At 44.2% G+C, this 19505-nt stretch overlaps 1 protein-coding gene across 1 annotated transcript in view; it reads left to right on the forward strand.

The window, feature by feature from the left end:
- KLHL32 (kelch like family member 32) overlaps window positions 1-19505 on the forward strand; it is a 320778-nt gene that overhangs the window by 139991 nt on the left and 161282 nt on the right. The window contains exon 4 of the mRNA XM_063917019.1: window positions 10716-10823. Coding sequence (XP_063773089.1) covers window positions 10716-10823 — 108 coding nt within the window. The remainder of the gene's footprint in view (window positions 1-10715; window positions 10824-19505) is intronic.

Genomic DNA, 19505 nt, shown 5'->3' on the forward strand with positions numbered 1-19505 from the left:
TTTTCATTTAATCCATTGGGTGCTAACGCTCCCAACAAGAATATCCATTTAGATTCACATTTGGTCAGGAGTTTTTGACGGTCACCTCCTCTTGTCAAAGGTGGAATGTGGTCTATGATTTTACAGCGAAGATCTGATAGACGATGTCCATGTAACCGGTAGTGTCTCGCTACTGGTTGATCTATATTTTTGCCTTCCAGCGCTGCTTTAACAGCCGATCTGTGGAGGGCCATACGGTCACGTAGATTACGTATGGTTTGTCCCACATAAGTAAGACCGCAAGGGCATGTGATAGTATACACTATGTATGATGTAGTGCACGTCACCACATGTTTTATTTTATATTTATGTCCAGTTTGCTGGTTGACAAATAAATTTCCTGGTTCCATGTATTTGCAAGTGGTGCACGATATGCACCTATAGCATCCTGTTTTTTTGGTAATAGTGCCAAATGATGTTACATTCATTTGTGCAGTGATGTTAGTTTTTACTAAGTGATCTCGGATGCTTCTGCCCCTTTTATAACTGGGCATAATGCGGGTATTTTTGAATACTGGTAGATCTTTGTCTCCTGTGACAATAGGCCAAAGGGCCTTAGTTGCTTGTGGGATCACTGCACTAGCTGTGTTGAATGTTGTCACAAACGGTATCCGAGATCGTATACCATACCATACTGGACTTGGGAAGGATTTCTTTGTCTATATGCTGAAAGAGGAGGGCACCCAGGCACAAATAACTTCTTTCATCCAGAGTGCCGGATAACATATACCTATATATATATATATATATATATATATATATATATATATATAACACACACACACACACACACACACACACACACACACACACTTGATTGCTGTTAATCCATACACAAGTGAAACAGTATCAGGGCATGTAGCAAGGACATTGCAATTTAATGTGAGGGTTTTCTGTTTTCTTCAGTACCTAATGGTATCCTGTGGGTCTCACAGTATAATATGTATATTTATAAATAATAGTTACCCCACTAATGTATTAGGGTAGGTACATAGCAGTGCCGTGTGGTGGGGTGAGGCAGAGACTTTACTGTCATACTAACGCACACGCCAGAGTTTTGACTGTATAAAGTATTAGAAAAATACAAAGAATATGTTAGACATATCTTCTTTGTATTATTCTAACATACCTCCCAACTATCCCGCTATTCGGACACTGTCCCGCTGTCCCACCCGCGGGTCGCAAAGCAGCCGGTGATCACTGAATAGATGCCGTGTGTATGCACACAGCATCTAAACAGTGCGGGGAGAGGAGAGGGGGGAAGGGGGGGGGGGGCTAGGGGAGCGCTAGATACGCCCCCAAAATATAAAACCCGGGGCTCGTAACACGATGCCCTGCCCCCTTCTCTGTGGCTCCGTCCCTTCTCACGGGGCTCCGTCCCCTTTCCGGCCGTCCTAAAGAATACGAAAGTTGGGAGGGGAGGTATGTTCTAATCATTTTTATAGTCAAAACTCTGGAGCAAAATGTCTATGGCAGGGGAGGCAGTGCCTCCTCTGTCTACCTTTTCTGCACATCTCTGATCAAAACTCACCAAATTTCCAGTTTATACATTGGCAGTTGGCACCTGTGTATAATGCCCCTTTGACTCATAATGTATAATGTGTGTAAATCTGGGTCTGGTTCTAGTCAAGGCCTCCTGAGCCATTTACCTCATCGTACGTTCCTGGTACATAGAATGTCAACATTCAAACACAGGACACAACTCCACAACTACAACTCTTTACACCAGGCCTGGCCAACCTGTGGCTCTCCAGCTGTTGTGAAACTACAAGTCCCAGCATGCCCTTCTACACTTTTGCTATTAGGAAATGCTAAAACTGTGGCAGAGCATGATGGGATGTGCATTTTCACAACAGCTGGAGAGCCACAGGTTGTCCAGGCCTGCAGGGGGACAGCCAGCACAGGGCAAGTCTGCCCCGCATGCAGGGTCCTGCCCGCCCGCTAATATGCGAGTATAGCGATGCGCTTGCATGATTACGGTTGCCCCCTGCCTATGCAGCCTAGCTGCGAAGGCAGTCAGAGGGCATCCATCTTTTGTGTTGCAGCGGCTGTGTGTGACATCGCGCAGCCACCGCGGCCCGACCCGCAAATCGCTCCGGACCGTGCCCCCCAAACAGTGCATCAACGCCCACAAAATGCAGCGTCGATGTCCCGTCACTGCCCCCTGACAGGACTTAGACTGAGATTGCATGCGATTGCAGTTTAAGACCTTGCACATGCGCGCACCCATTGTTTGTATATTAATGTGATATTTGTAAGATTCAATCCCCAAACATTCAAATGCTGATATGAATATACTGATTTATCCTCTCTGGATTTATTATTACTAACAGTGATTTGTATAGTGATTGACTGACTGATAAATAAACTTCAGATCTAATAAAAACAATAATAAATATGGTCTTCAAAACAGAACGCAATAAGGAAGCACTGCAGTAAAAAAAGTCACTTTTTAAAATAATTAGCCCCTGCATTGTTTGCATATTGTGAGATTGTTGCAATCATTGAAGTTAAGGCGGGTACACACTACCCGATGCTGAAATGCCGACGATGAGCGACTATATCGTTGAACGATATAGCGCATACACACTGTACGTTATCGTTCAACGATAACAATCAGTGACGTCGCAGCCGGCATTCCCGTACATGCAGCTCAGCCCGACATTGACGTGTTGAGCTGCATGTCAGCTCAATATTGGTGATCGCTGAATGACGTGCAGGAGCGTGCATCGTTCATCAGGCACCAACATTGCCCCATACACACTGGACGGGTGGTAGTCATGTGACCGCCGGTTGGCTGACCGACAGTCACATGACCTCCTCCGTGAGCCCGACTGCTCACTATCCCGATGGTCGGCATGCCGACCAACAGGGACTATTTCCACTCGTGGGTGTCCACGACACCCATAGAGTGGGAATAGAACCCGTGGCGACCGCAGGTCGCCACCGAGCCCGCAGCGTGGCGAGCGCAGCGAGCCCGCAAGGGGCTTGCTGCACTCGCCCCTCCCCGCCGGGATCCCGGCGTCGGTATGCTGCCGGGATCCCGGCGTCGGTAAGGTGACCGGCGGTCAGGAGACCGCCGGTCACCCGTACTACACCCCACTGGACGATATACGCCTAAAAATAAACGATAACGACATTTATGTCGTTATCGTTTATTTTTTAGGCTGAAGTTGCCTAGTTTCTATCCCCGTTTAGACTATTGGCTATCGTAGTGTCCCAATTAAATAATTTTATCATGAAGCAGATGGTGTTTGTGTTTATTTAGTAAGTCACGGCAGTTACATAATTAGCCGCTGCATTGTCCCATAGTGCTACAATCAATGATTACTGATAACACAGTGTTTCCTGCTCTTTGAGGCTATTAAGCGGGATCACTGTAATCAAACTGCTCTTAAGATAATAATTTACTGTTGCAATGTTCTCAAACTCAGAATACAATACTCAAACAAGGTCACTATATTAAACAAGTGTCTTGAAGTAAAAATGTACTGTTGTATTATCCCTATGTGATACAGTATGTTAAACACAGTGATCAGAGAATTATGCATGGCAGAAATGTCCACATGCGTCCTGGCTGTTAACCCTCGCATAGATCCACATTCCCGGTGATCGTAAGCTTATAACACAGAAATTCACATTGTCACATGCAGCAGCAACTATCCCCTTTATACGAACGTTAACACACTGTGCATAATACCTGGCATCATTTATTCTTTATATACTATGACAGAAAGAAAAAGGCTTTTCCGATACTAATAGCCTAGTTAAATACATTAAAACGCAGTGTCCACTCTGATTTCAAACACTTGACAAGTGAATAAATGATTTATGAAAGGAATAATCTATGCACACAGGGCCTTATTTATGTTCAGTTGCAAAATTGCAAAATCGCAAATTGTCGGATGCGCTGTGGTTGCAATGCGTGTATGTGTAAGATGCAATGCAATTGCATTCCCAGCAAAGTGCGATTGCATAGCAGTTTCCAGAGAGTGATCGTATGTGGGAAGTTACATGGCATTTGTGGGGAATGGTTGGGAAAACGCAGGCGTGTCATAGCCGTTTTCAGGGCGCGTATCTGACGTCAGTTGCAATGGATTGCGACTAAAAACATGGCGCCGGTGCGACTGCATTCTCATTATTCTGAGTAGCTTTGGGTCATCCGCAACTGTAGATGGTGCTCGATTTCTGCGTATGCATCACATTTATGCAACTGCATACCCAAAGTTGCAAATGCATCTGTGGGTGTCTTTTTCCTTTTTGGGGGGCTCTTCACATGCATTTTTTAGCAGATGCAGGATTGAGAATATCACACTTTTTGTCTTAATAGCTATCCAAATGGAATGAGGTCTACAGTGTTTAAACAGAATTAGTTTTATATTTGACTTTATTATTACCCTGGATATAATTCATGTATTATACAGGAACATATAAAGCATACAGTATTCCGGGTACTTTAAGATAAAGGGCTCAATGCAGATCTGATCGCAGCAGCTAATTAGCTTGCTAATGGGCAAAATCATGTGCACTGCAGGTGGGGGGGGGGGGGGGGGGCAGATATAACATGTGCAAAGAGAGATAGATTTGGGTGGGGTGTGTCCAAACTGAAATCTAAATTGCAGTGTAAAAATAAAGCAGCCAGTATTTACCCTGCACAGAAACAATATAACACACCCAAATCTAACTCTCTCTGCAAATATTATATCTGCCTCCCTGCAGTGCACGTGGTATTGCCCATTAGCTAACAAATTTGCTGCTGCGATCAGGTCTGAATTAGGCCCAACATCAAAATCAGGATTATTCCACAATTATTGATACGCAATATAATGTTGTTATTTTGTGTATGTCCTCATAATTATTTAATTAAGACCGATTAAAAGTTACCTTTTAATCAGTTTATTTATTAAAGGGTACACCAGACAAGGAGTTTAGCTGTTGCTCTACAACTGTAGACCACTCCTCTTGTGTATGCTGGTACCGTACTCTTTGGTGCACCGCCAACCGCAGGACAATGTTATCTGAGCTCCAGTAGTAATAATACAATAGCTGGCTTGATTAGGAATAGTCATACAAATACTTTATACACTATTTCCTCTTTGTCTTGTGCGGATTCATCCCAACATTATAAGAGAATTGGGGAGACGGAAATCAGATCAGCTTTACAGAATATGCATGTACTACAATTGAAGGAAGAATCCTTTAAAGTCAAAATTCATTATAACTATACTGTGGGTGGGATGCAGCAAGCCTCGAGCATCCCGCCACTAACGCCGCATGCATGAGCAAAATCACGAAGGACAGCTCTTGCTGTTAATCATTTACAGCCAGCTGTTACCAAATGTGCACCAATGTACAGAAGGCCTTAATCAACTGACATTACTGAAGATTTAATATTGTACTTAGGGCCTAATTCAGCATGGGTTGTAGCTGCGAAGGCAGCCATCTTTTGGGTCTCAGCGGCTGTATGTGACATAACGCAGCCGTTGCGGCCCGCCCCACAAACGGTCCGGAAACATCTCCGTTGTCCGGACTGCACATCGAGGTGCATCGAGGCCTACAAAATGGTGCGTCGACACCCCGTTCCCACCCCCGCCGGGACTTAGACTGCAATCGCAATTTAAGTCCTTGCGCATGTGCATAACAGCATGCGCACATGTGCAGAAGTGCTACAATCGGCAAATAGCGATTTTAGTACTTCTCCGTATAATGCTGAATTAGGCCCTTAATACACAAATGGTAGTAGTTAGGTCTATTACTGTGTGTAAGTGAATGAGGGCTGTGGTTTAGGATTAACTGTTTAAAGACACAGTACTTTGCTGTTAAAGGAACTCCCTGGTGACAACTTGTTTTGATCCTTTTTTAATGCAGATGATCTGTTGCTTTCCTGTAGTTTCCATTTTTCCCTCTTGGTTGGTGTTAGAAGGAAGGGATGATCAAAATGTTGGATTTGCCCTGGACGGACAGGGAGGCTGTGGCATTTTTACAGCAGAAGGGCATTTGTAACAGCAACAGGATGTGCCCGAACTGGAATGTAGTTATGAATCCGGCGGTCGCGATCCCGGCGGTAAGCATACCAATGCTTGGCATCCCGGCCACCAGAATGCCGGCAGGGGGCCCAGGACACCCATAGAGTGGGAATAGAGCCTGTGGCGAGCGCAGCAAGCCCGTAAGGGGCTTCGTTACACTCGCCCCCCTGCCGGCATTCTGGCAGCCGGGATCCCAGCATAGGTATGCTGACCGCCGGGATCCCGACCGCCGGTCCCCCTTTCCCAACCCTCCAATCCTACATGTTGCAATTTATTTCATGTATTTAGCACAGTTATACATGCGCAGCTGGCCTGAATGCTAATGGCGAACACTTTCAATGACTTCCTCGTGTTTCTCATAGAACAAAGTATGTCCAAGTCGAATTTCACAAAATTATGTAAATTACCTTAAAAGTTTTAAGAAAATCTTTGGGGCCAATAGCGAGTGAAACACCCTGTATTAGGTAATATGACCTTTAGTCATACTCATAGTTACCAACCCTCCCGCATTCTGCAGGAGACTCCCTGAAATAGTAGCAATCTCCCTGACTCCCTGAATAGACCAGCAATCTCCCTGATTACACTTACTGTATCTCCATTATGCAGCTGTTATATGCTTGGGATAAAAATAAATCAGAGATATATACTTTCAAATAGGATCATCAGAACCATTTTTCTGCATTGGTTATAGGGCAGAGTGATCCCTATGGCTACATGCATTTTAAGTAAGGTTTCTCGTGGCCACTTACAATATATGGAACCTCTTGTATAACACAATACACAAACAAATTCTGAAAAATACCAGTGTCTTTACCTCAACTAGTAGATCTTACTAGTTTTGGGGCCCGTTTACATTTGGATGTGCCTCATTTTTATGGCGCGCCTCCCAGATGTAGCAGTACACGTCTGCGCTGATATGTGTTACTTTCACAATCTCCCTGAAATGACTTTTCAAAAGTAGGCAAGTATGGTCATACTACAAAATGCATAATCCCCCTGACTGATGTAACATACTTGTACTTACTTATATGGGGTGCAAAATGATGTTTATCAGGAAAGATCATTGTGCAGAGAAACAGAGAGGTCTGGCTACAGAAGAACCGTCAGCAGCAGTGATGTGCGGTGAGGTGAGACAGGACAGACAGATCCATTCCTGTCATGCTCCAGTATAAGCCAGAGTTTTGACTACTGTATATAAAGTATATGCAGGGCCGGCCCAAGCTTATTTTTTTTAGTAAGCAAAAATCAATTTTGGCGGCCCTTGATGGGATACATTTTCTAAAGGTGTGCCACAAAAAGGGGTGTGGTCTTACAAGAAAGGTGTGTGGCTGAACAATTGTACTACCCATGGCACAGGGTGATAATGGGTGACAGGGAGATGGCAGGTAACTGCTGAGGCAGGAGTGACAGGGAGATAGTGGGTGACTGAGGCAGGAGTGACAGGGAGATAGTGGGTGACTGAAGCCGGGGTGACATGGAGATAGTGGGTGACTGAGGCAGGAGTGACAGGGAGATAGTGGGTGACTGAGGCAGGAGTGACAGGGAGATAGGGAGATAGTGGGTGACTGAGGCAGGAGTGACAGGGAGATAGTGGGTGACTGAGTCAGGAATGACAGGGAGATAGTGGGTGACTGAGGCAGGGGTGACAGGGAGATAGTGGGTGACTGAGGCAAGGGTGACAGGGAGATAGTGGCCGACTGAGGGAGGGGTGACAGGGAGATAGTGGGTGACTGAGGAAGGGTTGACAGGGAGATAGTGGGTGACTGAGGCAGGGGTGACAGGAAGATAGTGGGTGACTGAGGCAGGAGTGACAGGGAGATAGTGGGTGACTGAGGCAGGAGTGACAGGGAGATAGTGGGTGACTGAGGCAGGGTTGACAGGGAGATAGTGGGTGACTGAGGCAGGGGTGACAGGGAGATAGTGGGTGACTGAGTCAGGAGTGACAGGGAGATAGTGGGTGACTAAGTCAGGAGTGACAGGGAAATAGTGGGTGACTTAGGCAGGGGTGACAGGGAGATAGTGGGAGGCTGAGGGAGGAGTGACAGCGAGAGAGTGGGTGACTGAGGCAGGAGTGAAAGGCTCAAGTTATAGACTCAGTAAGGCTCATTTATAAACTACAAAGACTCCTGTACTTGAACAAATGCACCTGCTGTCTGGCTCTTGGATCTGCCCCTAAAAAATCAGTCTGTGCTTTGGTTTGTGTGAACATGAAAATGTACATGTTGGAAAAAGTAAAACTTCAGACCTATTTCCACTTTAGTACCTGCCCCCTCAAATATATAGAAATATTTTTCTTTTATTTTTTTCTTTTCATTTTTTATTTAACATAGCTCTGCAGTCTATATATATATATATATATATATATATATATATATTGTGATCATGGCAATGCGTCATGTAATGGGAAAAGAAAATTCCAATTATACCGGCGCAGAGGTGCAGGTGACGGTGCACAGTGACAGTGCTACCATTACTGAGGGCACAGCCTGAGACACGACCTCTACACCACGTCTGTGGCTGGTAGTGGGGAAGGGAGCACCATTCTGGCACAGAGCACCCTGTATAAGCGCCAGTTACCCCATCCCCTGACCAAGCACTGAGCAACACAGACGCATCTTACCAGGTGCCGGAGGCGGCTGTGTATGGTCACACTCTCCCCAAGGATAGCACCCAGGCTGCTGAAGCGCGGTGAGGACAGGGGGGTGATAGCCAGTATCTGGGAGGACGTTGCCGGGTGCTCGTGACAGCGCTTCTGCGAGCAGGGCAGATGAGTGGGGTGGGTCACAGAGCATCCTCACATCCAGGCCAGTCACCCCCCCAGTGAAGCAGAGAAGCGGTGTTCAGGACGGGTGCCCCGACACAGTAGAGAGAGAGAGTCACGGTGACTTTGTCTGCAGCAGAGCCCTCTACTGACTGGTGCTCTACTTGCCTGTGTAACCCGCGCATGCGTCGGGCCGGCCCTGAGTATATGAAATATACATGCAGTATCTTCTTTGTATTATTCTAATCCTTTTTATAGTCAACACTGGAGTAAAAGGTCTAGGACAGGCGAGCCAGTCCCCCCCCCCCCCCCCCCTACCTATCTTTTCCACAGATCTCTGATCAAAACTTTCCAAATTTCCAGCAGTATATATACTGCTGCACCTGTGTATAATGTCCACATGCACCCTTGGCATCATATATTGTGAGTAACTCAGGTTCTGGTACTAGCCAGTGCCTCATGAGCCATTTACCTCACCGCACGTCCCTGGTCATCACATGTAGAGTAAGTGTAGCTAAGGCATGGGAGATGGGACTAGTGGTGTCATAGTGCATCTGTCAGTGAGTAAGTCATGTTTCGTTTTATCATACTGTAGTTCCTTACTTTACAAGCTCTGTGACGGAGAGGAGTCTCTGAGGTATAGAGCTAGCTGCCCATATTCTGAAGCTTGACCTGGAAGCATAATGATGCAATTAAAACACTGGGCACACTACATTATAAGCTCTTAGAAGAATGGGTGCTACAGAGGGACACAGTTTTTTTTAATTGTTTTTTTTTTTTCATTTTGACTTCATAGCATACATGGCATGATGGGCTCTATGTAATAAGCATTAAACATGCTAAAATAGCTGTGGTTCTAAATATAGTTGCTATTTAAGAAATGCTTAATGCGGATCTAATTTTGCAACCTAACGCTGCAGACTGCTGTCTCATTATTCTTCATGTGGACTGTGGTCTGAGACATTTTATCAAACTCCAAAAAGCTTTTCGGAGCTTGGTCTTCATACTGTAGCTAAAACTATCTGTTTTTTGGCAAGTGCAGTTCAAGAGAGGAGGGGGCTGTGTGCAGTCTCAATGTGCCCCCCTTCCCCTCTAGCCAGCGCATGCATCGATCAGATTCTGAGTCTACTTATCATCTGTACTGTGCATGGGCAGATCTGTGGTCGTCATTTTCCCAGAGATTTCTGCTGCATAGGTCTCCCCTGAATTGCTGACCCAAGTGCACTGCACACCCTGCGCCCAGTATAGATACAGGCATGGATTCTTGTCTTGTAACCGGGCTGTGTGAATGTGCATTGCACTTATCTCCCGGTGGGGCAGCTAGAAGCGGAGTCTTTCACAGTTGTATTGAGTTCTCAGTGACAGACTTCACAAATCACAATGGGGGAAAGTGCTTCTCTGGGACAACCTCTTTTCGGATGCTTTGTCCTGCAAGCAAACTTTGATAAATAGCTCTGATAAGTCAGTGCTAACCAGTGCAGATTGAGTTATTTTTTTAAAGTAGAAAACACATAAATAATAAATAGTTCCATTTTCAGATAAATATTTTCCTCCGTGTATATATATGAAAAAAATGAACTCTGCATATATACTGAACACAGAATATGGTGCTTCACCAAATGTCATTATGAAAATGTGAGTTTAGGCTTGAGAAAACTGTATGATATAGCTATATATTTATCATGATATACTGTATACATGCTATACACACTATACACTGTAGCATGTTTCAATTGCTTCTTTCACTCTCTAAAATGTTGTGACAGAAACATCTCCAAATATGTAATGTACATTTTATATGTGTGCAGCTATAATATAAAATACATGTAATGACACAATGAGTGGGGTTCTCTTCCTCTGAAAGCATTTACCTTTTCTTTTTCATACAGGCTATGTTCAGTCTGTGCATGGTTGAGAGTGAAGCTGATGAAGTAAACTTACATGGAGTTACCAGCCTTGGATTAAAACAGGCTCTTGATTTTGCCTACACTGGGCAGGTAATGTATTATATTTTAATGTATTACCTATATTAACCATTCTACATTTGTTTTGACACATGGCACTTTAAAATATCCAATGTCCATGAATGAGGAACAGTTTTAGTTAACTGTGCAAAATTAAATAATGCTGCATTTACCATTATTATTAGTTATTATTATTATTATTTCCTTTTGTGCAGTCAGGTAACAATAATGGCCACTTTGAGTACTGTAACCGTACCCTGGATACCCTATTCCTTCCATCACCCAGCAGAGTACTGTGTACCAGAGAAGCACAGAGAAGAGAAGCAACAAGCTGTTCTCATCAGTTGTTTGTTGTAATTCTAACTGCTGACACTGCTTCCACCATTTCCAGTTACTAAGATACTGTGGGGCAGATTTATTAAGCTCGGTGAAGTGATAAAGTGGAAAGTGATAAAGGACCAGCCAATCAGATCCTAACTACCATGTCACAGGGTGGGCTTGAAAAATGACAGGAGCTGACTGGCTGGTCCTTTATCACCTTCCAATTTATCACTTCACCGGGCTTAATAAATCTGCCCCTGTGTTTACTCTGTTAGAGTGTGGTCCCGTCCCAAGCTAACCTTAAAGCCTCTTTGTGGCAAGTGGCCTACAGTATCTATGTTTGCAATATCTACTAAATACTCTGCTATTACTATTTGTATTAGATTTTGTATTCTGTATTATTCTGTAAAAGGCTACCAGAGGTGTGTTTTATTATATCAATGTGATGAATTGATTTACCCATGGTTGCTGCTACTGTCAGCGTCAGATGCAGTTTATTACATTGACTAGAAAAATTATGAGACCCCTGGCCTATTCTATATTTTTATGGATAACAAATTAGGCAATGGGGCATATGTAACAGAGTATGAGTTTGCCGGAGGGTATGGGATGCCGGCCAGTCTCTGGCCAGCATCTCGCACCTCCGGCAAACTTGGACCTTATTACATATCTGTGCATATATCAGATTTTGTTCTATGTGAAATTTTTATTTTCATGTACTGAAATTCCTTTCTTTTTTTTAAATACTGGGCCAGATTCAGGGAGAGTCGCACATGCTGTAGCAGCTACTATCCCATACACAGTGGTTGTAGCGAAAATGTCACAGCTACCGGGATTTGTACTGAGATGCCCACTGGTGGCGTCTCATCCGCCACTTGTGTACGAAGACACAACCATCAGACGCACATTGCTCAATCACATTGCTCCCTGTCAATCACTTTGTGAATAAATCCTCACTGCGGCCACCATTGCAAGGTCATCGCGGCATATGTGCAGTTCGATTTAGAAGCATGCACAGTGGCAGACATCACTCCACTACAGCCAACATCGATTTTGCGCCCATCTCTGAATCAGGTCCACTTTGACATTGGGGCAAATGTATTATACTCACACTTATCGTACGGGTATAACATTTCCTGCTTCCCCTCTTTACCGAGGTGAAGCAGGAAGCAGCAGTGCCAAGACATGTTAACATCCCGGCTGCCGAATTGGGGGAGTGAAAACTCCCCCCTCCGGCGATCGCTGCCAGTGCCTAGGCTGATGCACTATGTCGCTCACCCTAGTCAGCTCACTGGGCATGCGCGAGATCTCGCTACTCTCACAAGATCTCCTATGCAGCCCGGAGCCGGCAGCCGTCACAGCCAGAGACCGTTCTGTCCATGCTGTGGTGTATGGGTAACGGCAGTACCACTGCCTAATCTTATAGTGCTTTGCATATCAGCGTGCTATCTTACAGGTTGCAGCACCAGTAATGACAGGGGCTCACCTGTCATACAGCACCCACCACCACCAGACTTCTCCCCTATAACGGAGGATCATTCATCAGGGCCATAGTTTGATATTGTTGAAATGTCCAGTAATTATTTTTTTCCTAGTGTAACAGGAGACTTGCTAGAATGTGCTCTGCTACAAAAATCCACCAACGACCGACTCCAGGCTTGTGCAAAAATAACAAATACCTCTTATTCAGGTAGATCAAAACAAAGATATACATAAAACAAAGATCACTGTCTTTAGTATAAACTACCATGGAGGTTAGGCCCTGCCTTACTCCCACTTACTTAATAAGGAACCCTTCAGGTCCCGGCATCCTGACACTAGTGCCCAGCCCTCCGGATCCCACTGTCCCTAGCAGGCCTATCACCTGGACACTAACTGCCTTCAGGAGCCCTGACTCATGAGACTCTGCTTTAAACCCAGCAGCCAGGTGCTGGCTGATGAAGCAGCTTCTTGGGCTAAGAAGCCTATAAGACCTGGTCTGGGCCAAATGGATGGAAACCCGGTCCATCCACACTTCCCCACCCCCAGGACCTTGTGTGTAGCTTACAGGTGGCAAAGTACCTCTCCTGCCACACTAGGAAAAGAAGTGTTCTTATTAATCTAAATTTATAAGTTAATACATTGGTGTATCTATAATGGGTGCAGGGTGTGTGGTGCACACAGGCCCCTGGGTCCAGGGGGGCCCATACATCACACCCTGCACCCATATGATCATATTTACCCCTCCAGAACCCCTCTGATGCTGAAGAGAGAAAATGTCAAGGCGGACATTTTCCCGGTGATTTGCGCATGCACAGTAGATCTGTCCCCGAGTACAAGGCGTTAGGGGCAAGGGCTTAAAGTGGTCCTGGAGAGGTGGTGGAGTCCCAGCTTTTGGAGTATACCCTCAGGAAAACTCTAAGTCCAAGATATCTGGCTGGAAAGGGCAATTAATAGGCACACAGCGGGACCACTGCTTTGAAGTCGGATATCTCTGGTTCCCTAGGGACAGTTTTAAAAAATCTGGTACCTCTGGAAAAAGAGTTCCCTCAGCTATCAGCCGAGGGTCCTTATACTCCTGGGTCCCTTGGTAACTACCCATTAAGCCCATATGAAAAAAGACAGCCCTGCTTCAGACCATTCACTGATGGCTGTTTCTGCGGCTCTAACTGTGCCTGCACATCAGTCTCCTCTTGCTGCACCACAATCTTTTCTTGCTACAGTGCACTGGTGCTGACTAGCCAATTTAAACAGGTACTGTACATTGATTCCAGTCTTAGTATTACATCAGCTGTGCAACTCGTTTCCATTATTTGCTTCACATGAGCTGCGTAAGCTGTGTACCTCAGTTTTATATACTGGTTTATAGAACTGCCTGTTCTTCATTTAAAGACTCGGGCTACTTTCTACCCCTCCCAGCTATTTAATTTTGTCCACCTCAATATTTGGTGATTGGATCAGCCATCTGCCCATTTGAGGATAGATACATTGGAAAGCTTTGTATCCCTTGTCCAGGGAATCAGATAGTTGCCCCTCATAGTTGGTGTATCTATCAAATCCAAGCTGCTTGCAATATCTCTATTGCTGTTTTTAGTAGGTTTTTTTACGTATGTTATTCTGTTTAATGGGGGTCATTCCAAGTTGATCGTAGCTGTGCTAAATTTAGAACAGCTACGATCATGTTCCCAGACATGCGGGGGGACGCCCAGCACAGGGCTAGTCGGCCCGCATGTCTGTCCAGCCCTCCCCCGCACAAGTACAAAAGCATTGCGCAGCGGCGATGCTTTTGTATTTGTGGAGTAACTCCCGGCCAGCGCAGCTCCTGCGGCTGGCCAGGAGTTGATCATCGCTGCCCCTGGTCGCAGCGGCTGCGTGTGACGTCACGCTGCCGCTGCGGCCCGCCCCCGCACGGTCCGGCCACGCCTGCGTAGTCCGGACTGCGCCCCCATAACGGCCGCCCCCTCCCGCCCAGCGACCGCCTCTGCCTGTCAATCAGGCAGAGACAATCGCTAGGGAACGACGGCATGCGCCGGTGCACTGTGTCGCCGGCGCATGCGCAGTCCCGACCCGATCGCTGCGCTGCGATAAACTGCAGCGAGCGATCTGGTCGGAATTACCCCCATTATCCAGTAATATCCTGCTCAGTCTGGTTGTAATTGTGCTATGTTACAATTTCTTTTCCTGTTGACTTGGACTTACCGCAGCATTACTTCACCATATTCAACGCTGTGCTATTTTTTTTTTGCTAAAAGTACTTATTTTAAATTAGTGTACAAGAATATAAAACACATTTCTGAGATCCGTCCAAATTTTGTGTGGATCAGATGTAGGGCTTTATTAATAAAGCATCGGATTTTGTAAGCCGCTACTTCCCTTTGGGTTGGCGTTGAACAGTTGAAGCGGTGCTGTGAGTGCCACTTTAAATGTTCACCTCCAACCTGCTGAGAAGCAATGCCATACAAAAGCTGCCGCATTGTAAATAAAGCACAGAAGCGTCAATCCTTTGTACAATTACATTCCTCTATTTAAAGGTTGCAGCAGTATTTATGACTAACATTTGACATTTTTATGTAGACTGCTGTGTTTGATACTGTGAGCTATTTAATATTTCTTGTACACACTACGGAGACCTGTGAAAGAAAGCAAACTCTAACCTGCCTCATTTTCCATCATTATCTTGGGAAACAGCATTGAGATCTTTTATTATTTACAGTTTGGGACCATCTAGTGGCTAAAAGGTATGCTTGCAACTGAAAATGGACAGCGTGGTTTTTCAAAGCTGCTGATTATCGTCAGCTTTGACCACTGGATTTAAAATGGCAATAGATGTAAAACATATAGAAAAAAGAAAAAATTGGGCGCCAATGTTTGTATTGGGTGATAGCCGCACGTTCCTAGGGCCTGGTTTCCATTCCTAGGGCCTGGTTTCTCTGACACCACTTAGTACAACAAATAGAAAAAAATAGAACTGCGCATATCATCCAAATAGGGACATTTATTAAATCTCACAATGTATAAAAGAAAGAGAATTTGTACAATATCCGGCCGGATTAAAATATATTATAGCATAAAACAATTGAGATGCTAGCGAATATCCTCAATACCTCCTAAAAACCTAAAATAACAATAACACACACATGGGTATTATGCTTTAAACACATATGATCGTTTCACTGCTTTATACATCCATTCATAGGTGACTCCTATAACATTGCAGGCGTCCGTGCAATGCACAACAGATGATTAAATGTCCGCAGGATTCATTAGTATAGCAGCAAAGCAGTGTTACACTTCAATTGTTATACCCCTATAGCACTGGGGTTATATTGATTAACAGTCTCTTGCAATGCAATGTCCCACAAACTGGTTAGTATATCAGTAAAGCGGTTTATAAGCTTACAGTTATTATTCCCTTTAGCACAAGGGCGGTTTGTTAGAAAGCAGTCTCTAGTCACTAGATTGGCTAATTAAAGCACTCTGGTCTGAGAGCGCACTCCCTATTCCCCCTTAGTACTGGGGTCCAGGTGCCGAATTGTTAGTAAGCCATCATGCAGTTATGCCCAGAAGATTTCCTGTTAAACAGTTTGGCCGGCCGGCTGTGAACTCACGTATTAAAACCTCCACATACGCGTTTCTCCGCTTTAGTTTGGCGTCAGCGGCTTCCTCAGTGTGTATGGAGCCACTCCACAATACACAGGCTTAAATACCAGATTCGTATTCCCGTTCCTCTCATGCGCGCGCACACCCGCCGTGCACCGCGTTCCAAGCCTCGTTTCCATTTCGCATAGAACAAGGATATTCAGTGACTTCCGTCTTTAGCTAAAACCAAGCCTCATTTTCACCTCGAAATATCACTCGTTCCCCGTACTCTCCTTATAGTGTTTCAACAGACTTTTCTTATTAGTCAGTGGTCCTAATTGGTCACCTGCATAGTCACCTTCATATGTGCATATTTTAAATTCATAAAAATAAACTAATAATCCTTTCCACATCCCTAAATATATAGAGGTCTATATTATAACGCACACAATAATTTAAAACTTTTTCTCTCTCATATATCATCCCTTAATTTCTGTTCTGGTGTTAGTCTCTCCTCACAAAAATAACACATAAATATATATCCAAACATTTGTATCCAATTATTATTTACTCTTCACCAAACATCTATCAAACATCGACCAAAATCGACTTTTAATAAATATACACCCAGAAGTGTACACAACAGAGATATTTACCAGAGGTGCGATACTTGTGCGAGTTTGTCTGTTTTTTAAAGCAGCAATCATTTACAAAACAAAACCAACCTGTTTTTGCCTTGTAAATGATTGGTGCTTTAAAAAAACGGACAGACTCGCACAAAGTCCCACACCGTCAGTAACTCGGAGGCTATTACATTTAGCCAACAGATTGTTTACACACATACAGAGTATTTATAAAGTAATTAAACAGAAAAAAATAATGGCTTTGCATTTTATCTTTTAATAGTGGTACCTGAACACTACACTATATTTAAAATTATTGCTTATTTTTAAGATAGTCCCTTAGGTGCACATTTTCACCAAGAGCTGGACAAGCAAACCATATTACACTGGCATGTTGTACATACATACTGACATCCCCTCCTCACTCTTACTGTACATATATATATATATATATATATATATATATATATATATATATAAATATCCCAAATGGGACTGGCACTCTCCTGACTTGCGTGAGGGTACCCCGGTGCCTTCTGTAGTAGCAATGTAGAGATCCAGAAAAGACAGCGGCACTCGAGGATTTTGGTGAAGCAAGCAAAATTGTATTCAAAGAAAGTTACAGAAAGGCTTTCTGTAACTTTCTTTGAATACAATTTTGCTTGCTTCACCAAAATCCTCGAGTGCCGCTGTCTTTTCTGGATCTCTATATATATATATATATATATATATATATATATATACACACACACACACACACACACACACACACACACACACACACACACACACACAACGTTATGCATTTTACATTCTACCCCAATAGCTGAAAAGTAGATAAAAGGCATTTTATATGCCTGCCACAATATAAACTACTAGGTTGTGGTAGAATTAGAGATGAGCGGGTTCGGTTCTCAGAGAACCGATCCGAACCGTACCGAACTTCACCATTCAAGTCCGGTTCCGAGCCAGGCTCGGTTTTCCCGCATGATTCGGAAACCCGAACGAGGCAAAACGTCATCATCCCGCTGTCGGATTCTCGCGGTATTTGTATTCCATATAAGGAGCCGCGCGTCGCGCCCATTTTCACTCCAGACTCGGTGTCTGTGTGGGGGTGGGAAAGTGGGGTGGCGAGTCTTGTGCTGTGTTGTGCTGCTCAGTCCAGTCCAGTGTAGTCAGTGTCTTATGCTGCATCAGTCCAGCCAGTCACAGTGTTGGTGTCCTCTGTTGGTATATGTCCACAGTGCTGCTGGCTGCTGTATAAGTCCCTTGCATTTTTGCTGTGTTGTCTTGCATCAGACCAGGGGTAGTGTCTTGTGCAGCATCAGTCCAGTGACCAGTCACAGTGGTGGTGTCCTCTGCTGCCATATATCCAGTGTTACTGGCGTATAATTCCCGTGATACTGGCGTATAATTCCCGTGATACTGGCGTATAATTCCTGTTATATTGCTGTATAATTCCAGTGATATTGCCATATAATTTCCGTGATACTGGCGTATAATTCCTGTGATATTGCTGTATAATTCTCAGAATACTGGCGTATAATTCCCGTGATACTGGTGTATAATTCCTGTGATATTGCCGTATAATTCCTGTGATATTGTCATATAATTCTCGGAATACTGGCGTATAATTCCTGTGATATTGTCATATAATTCTCGGAATACTGGCGTATAATTCCTGTGATACTGCCATATAATTCCTGTGATACTGGCGTATAATTCCTGTGACATTGCTGTATAATTCCTGTGATATTGCTGTATAATTCTCAGAATACTGGCATATAATTCCTGTGATACTGGTGTATAATTCCTGTGACATTGCCATATAATTCCCGTGATATTGTCATATAATTCTCGGAATACTGGCGTATAATTCCTGTGATACTGCCATATAATTCCTGTGATACTGGCGTATAATTCCTGTGACATTGCTGTATAATTCCTGTGATATTGCTGTATAATTCTCAGAATACTGGCGTATAATTCCTGTGATACTGGCGTATAATTCCTGTGACATTGCCATATAATTCCCGTGATACTGCCGTATAATTCCAGTTATTCTGACGTATAATTTCATATAAATCTATATAATTCCGTATAAATCCAGTCCAGTGGTGCTGCCATATAACTTCAGTGGTGCTGTCCTATGCTGTATATTATTTACTCCAAATAAAGGGGTTATTAATATTTAATCCAAATAATTTTTACAGGGTTTGCCCTGTGAGGTGTAGGGGTACGCGCTCTTGTGCCAAATATTGTGTTATATAACTCCAGAAAAATAATGGAGAACAAACATTTGGAGGATAAAATAGGGAAAGATCAAGAACCACTTCCTTCTAGTGCTGAAGCTGCTGCCACTAGCCATGACATAGACAATGAAATGCCATCAACGTCGTCTGCCAAGGCCGATGCCCATTGTGATCGTAGTGGGCATGTAAAATCCAAAAAGCCAAAGTTCAGTAAAAAGACCCAAAAAAAGAAATGTAAATGGTCTGAGGAGAAACGTAAACTTGCCAATATGCCATTTATGACACGGAGTGGCAAGGAACGGCTGAGGCCCTGGCCTATGTTCATAACTAGTGGTTCAGCTTCACATGACGATGGAAGCCCTCATAACTGAGGCCTTGACACTTATGTTGGTGTTAGACATGCGTCCGGTTTCCGCCATTAGTGCAGTGGGATTTAGACAATTGATGGAGGTATTGTGTCC

Source organism: Pseudophryne corroboree, chromosome 4 (genome assembly GCF_028390025.1).
Source record: "Pseudophryne corroboree isolate aPseCor3 chromosome 4, aPseCor3.hap2, whole genome shotgun sequence".
Lineage (NCBI taxonomy): Eukaryota > Metazoa > Chordata > Amphibia > Anura > Myobatrachidae > Pseudophryne > Pseudophryne corroboree.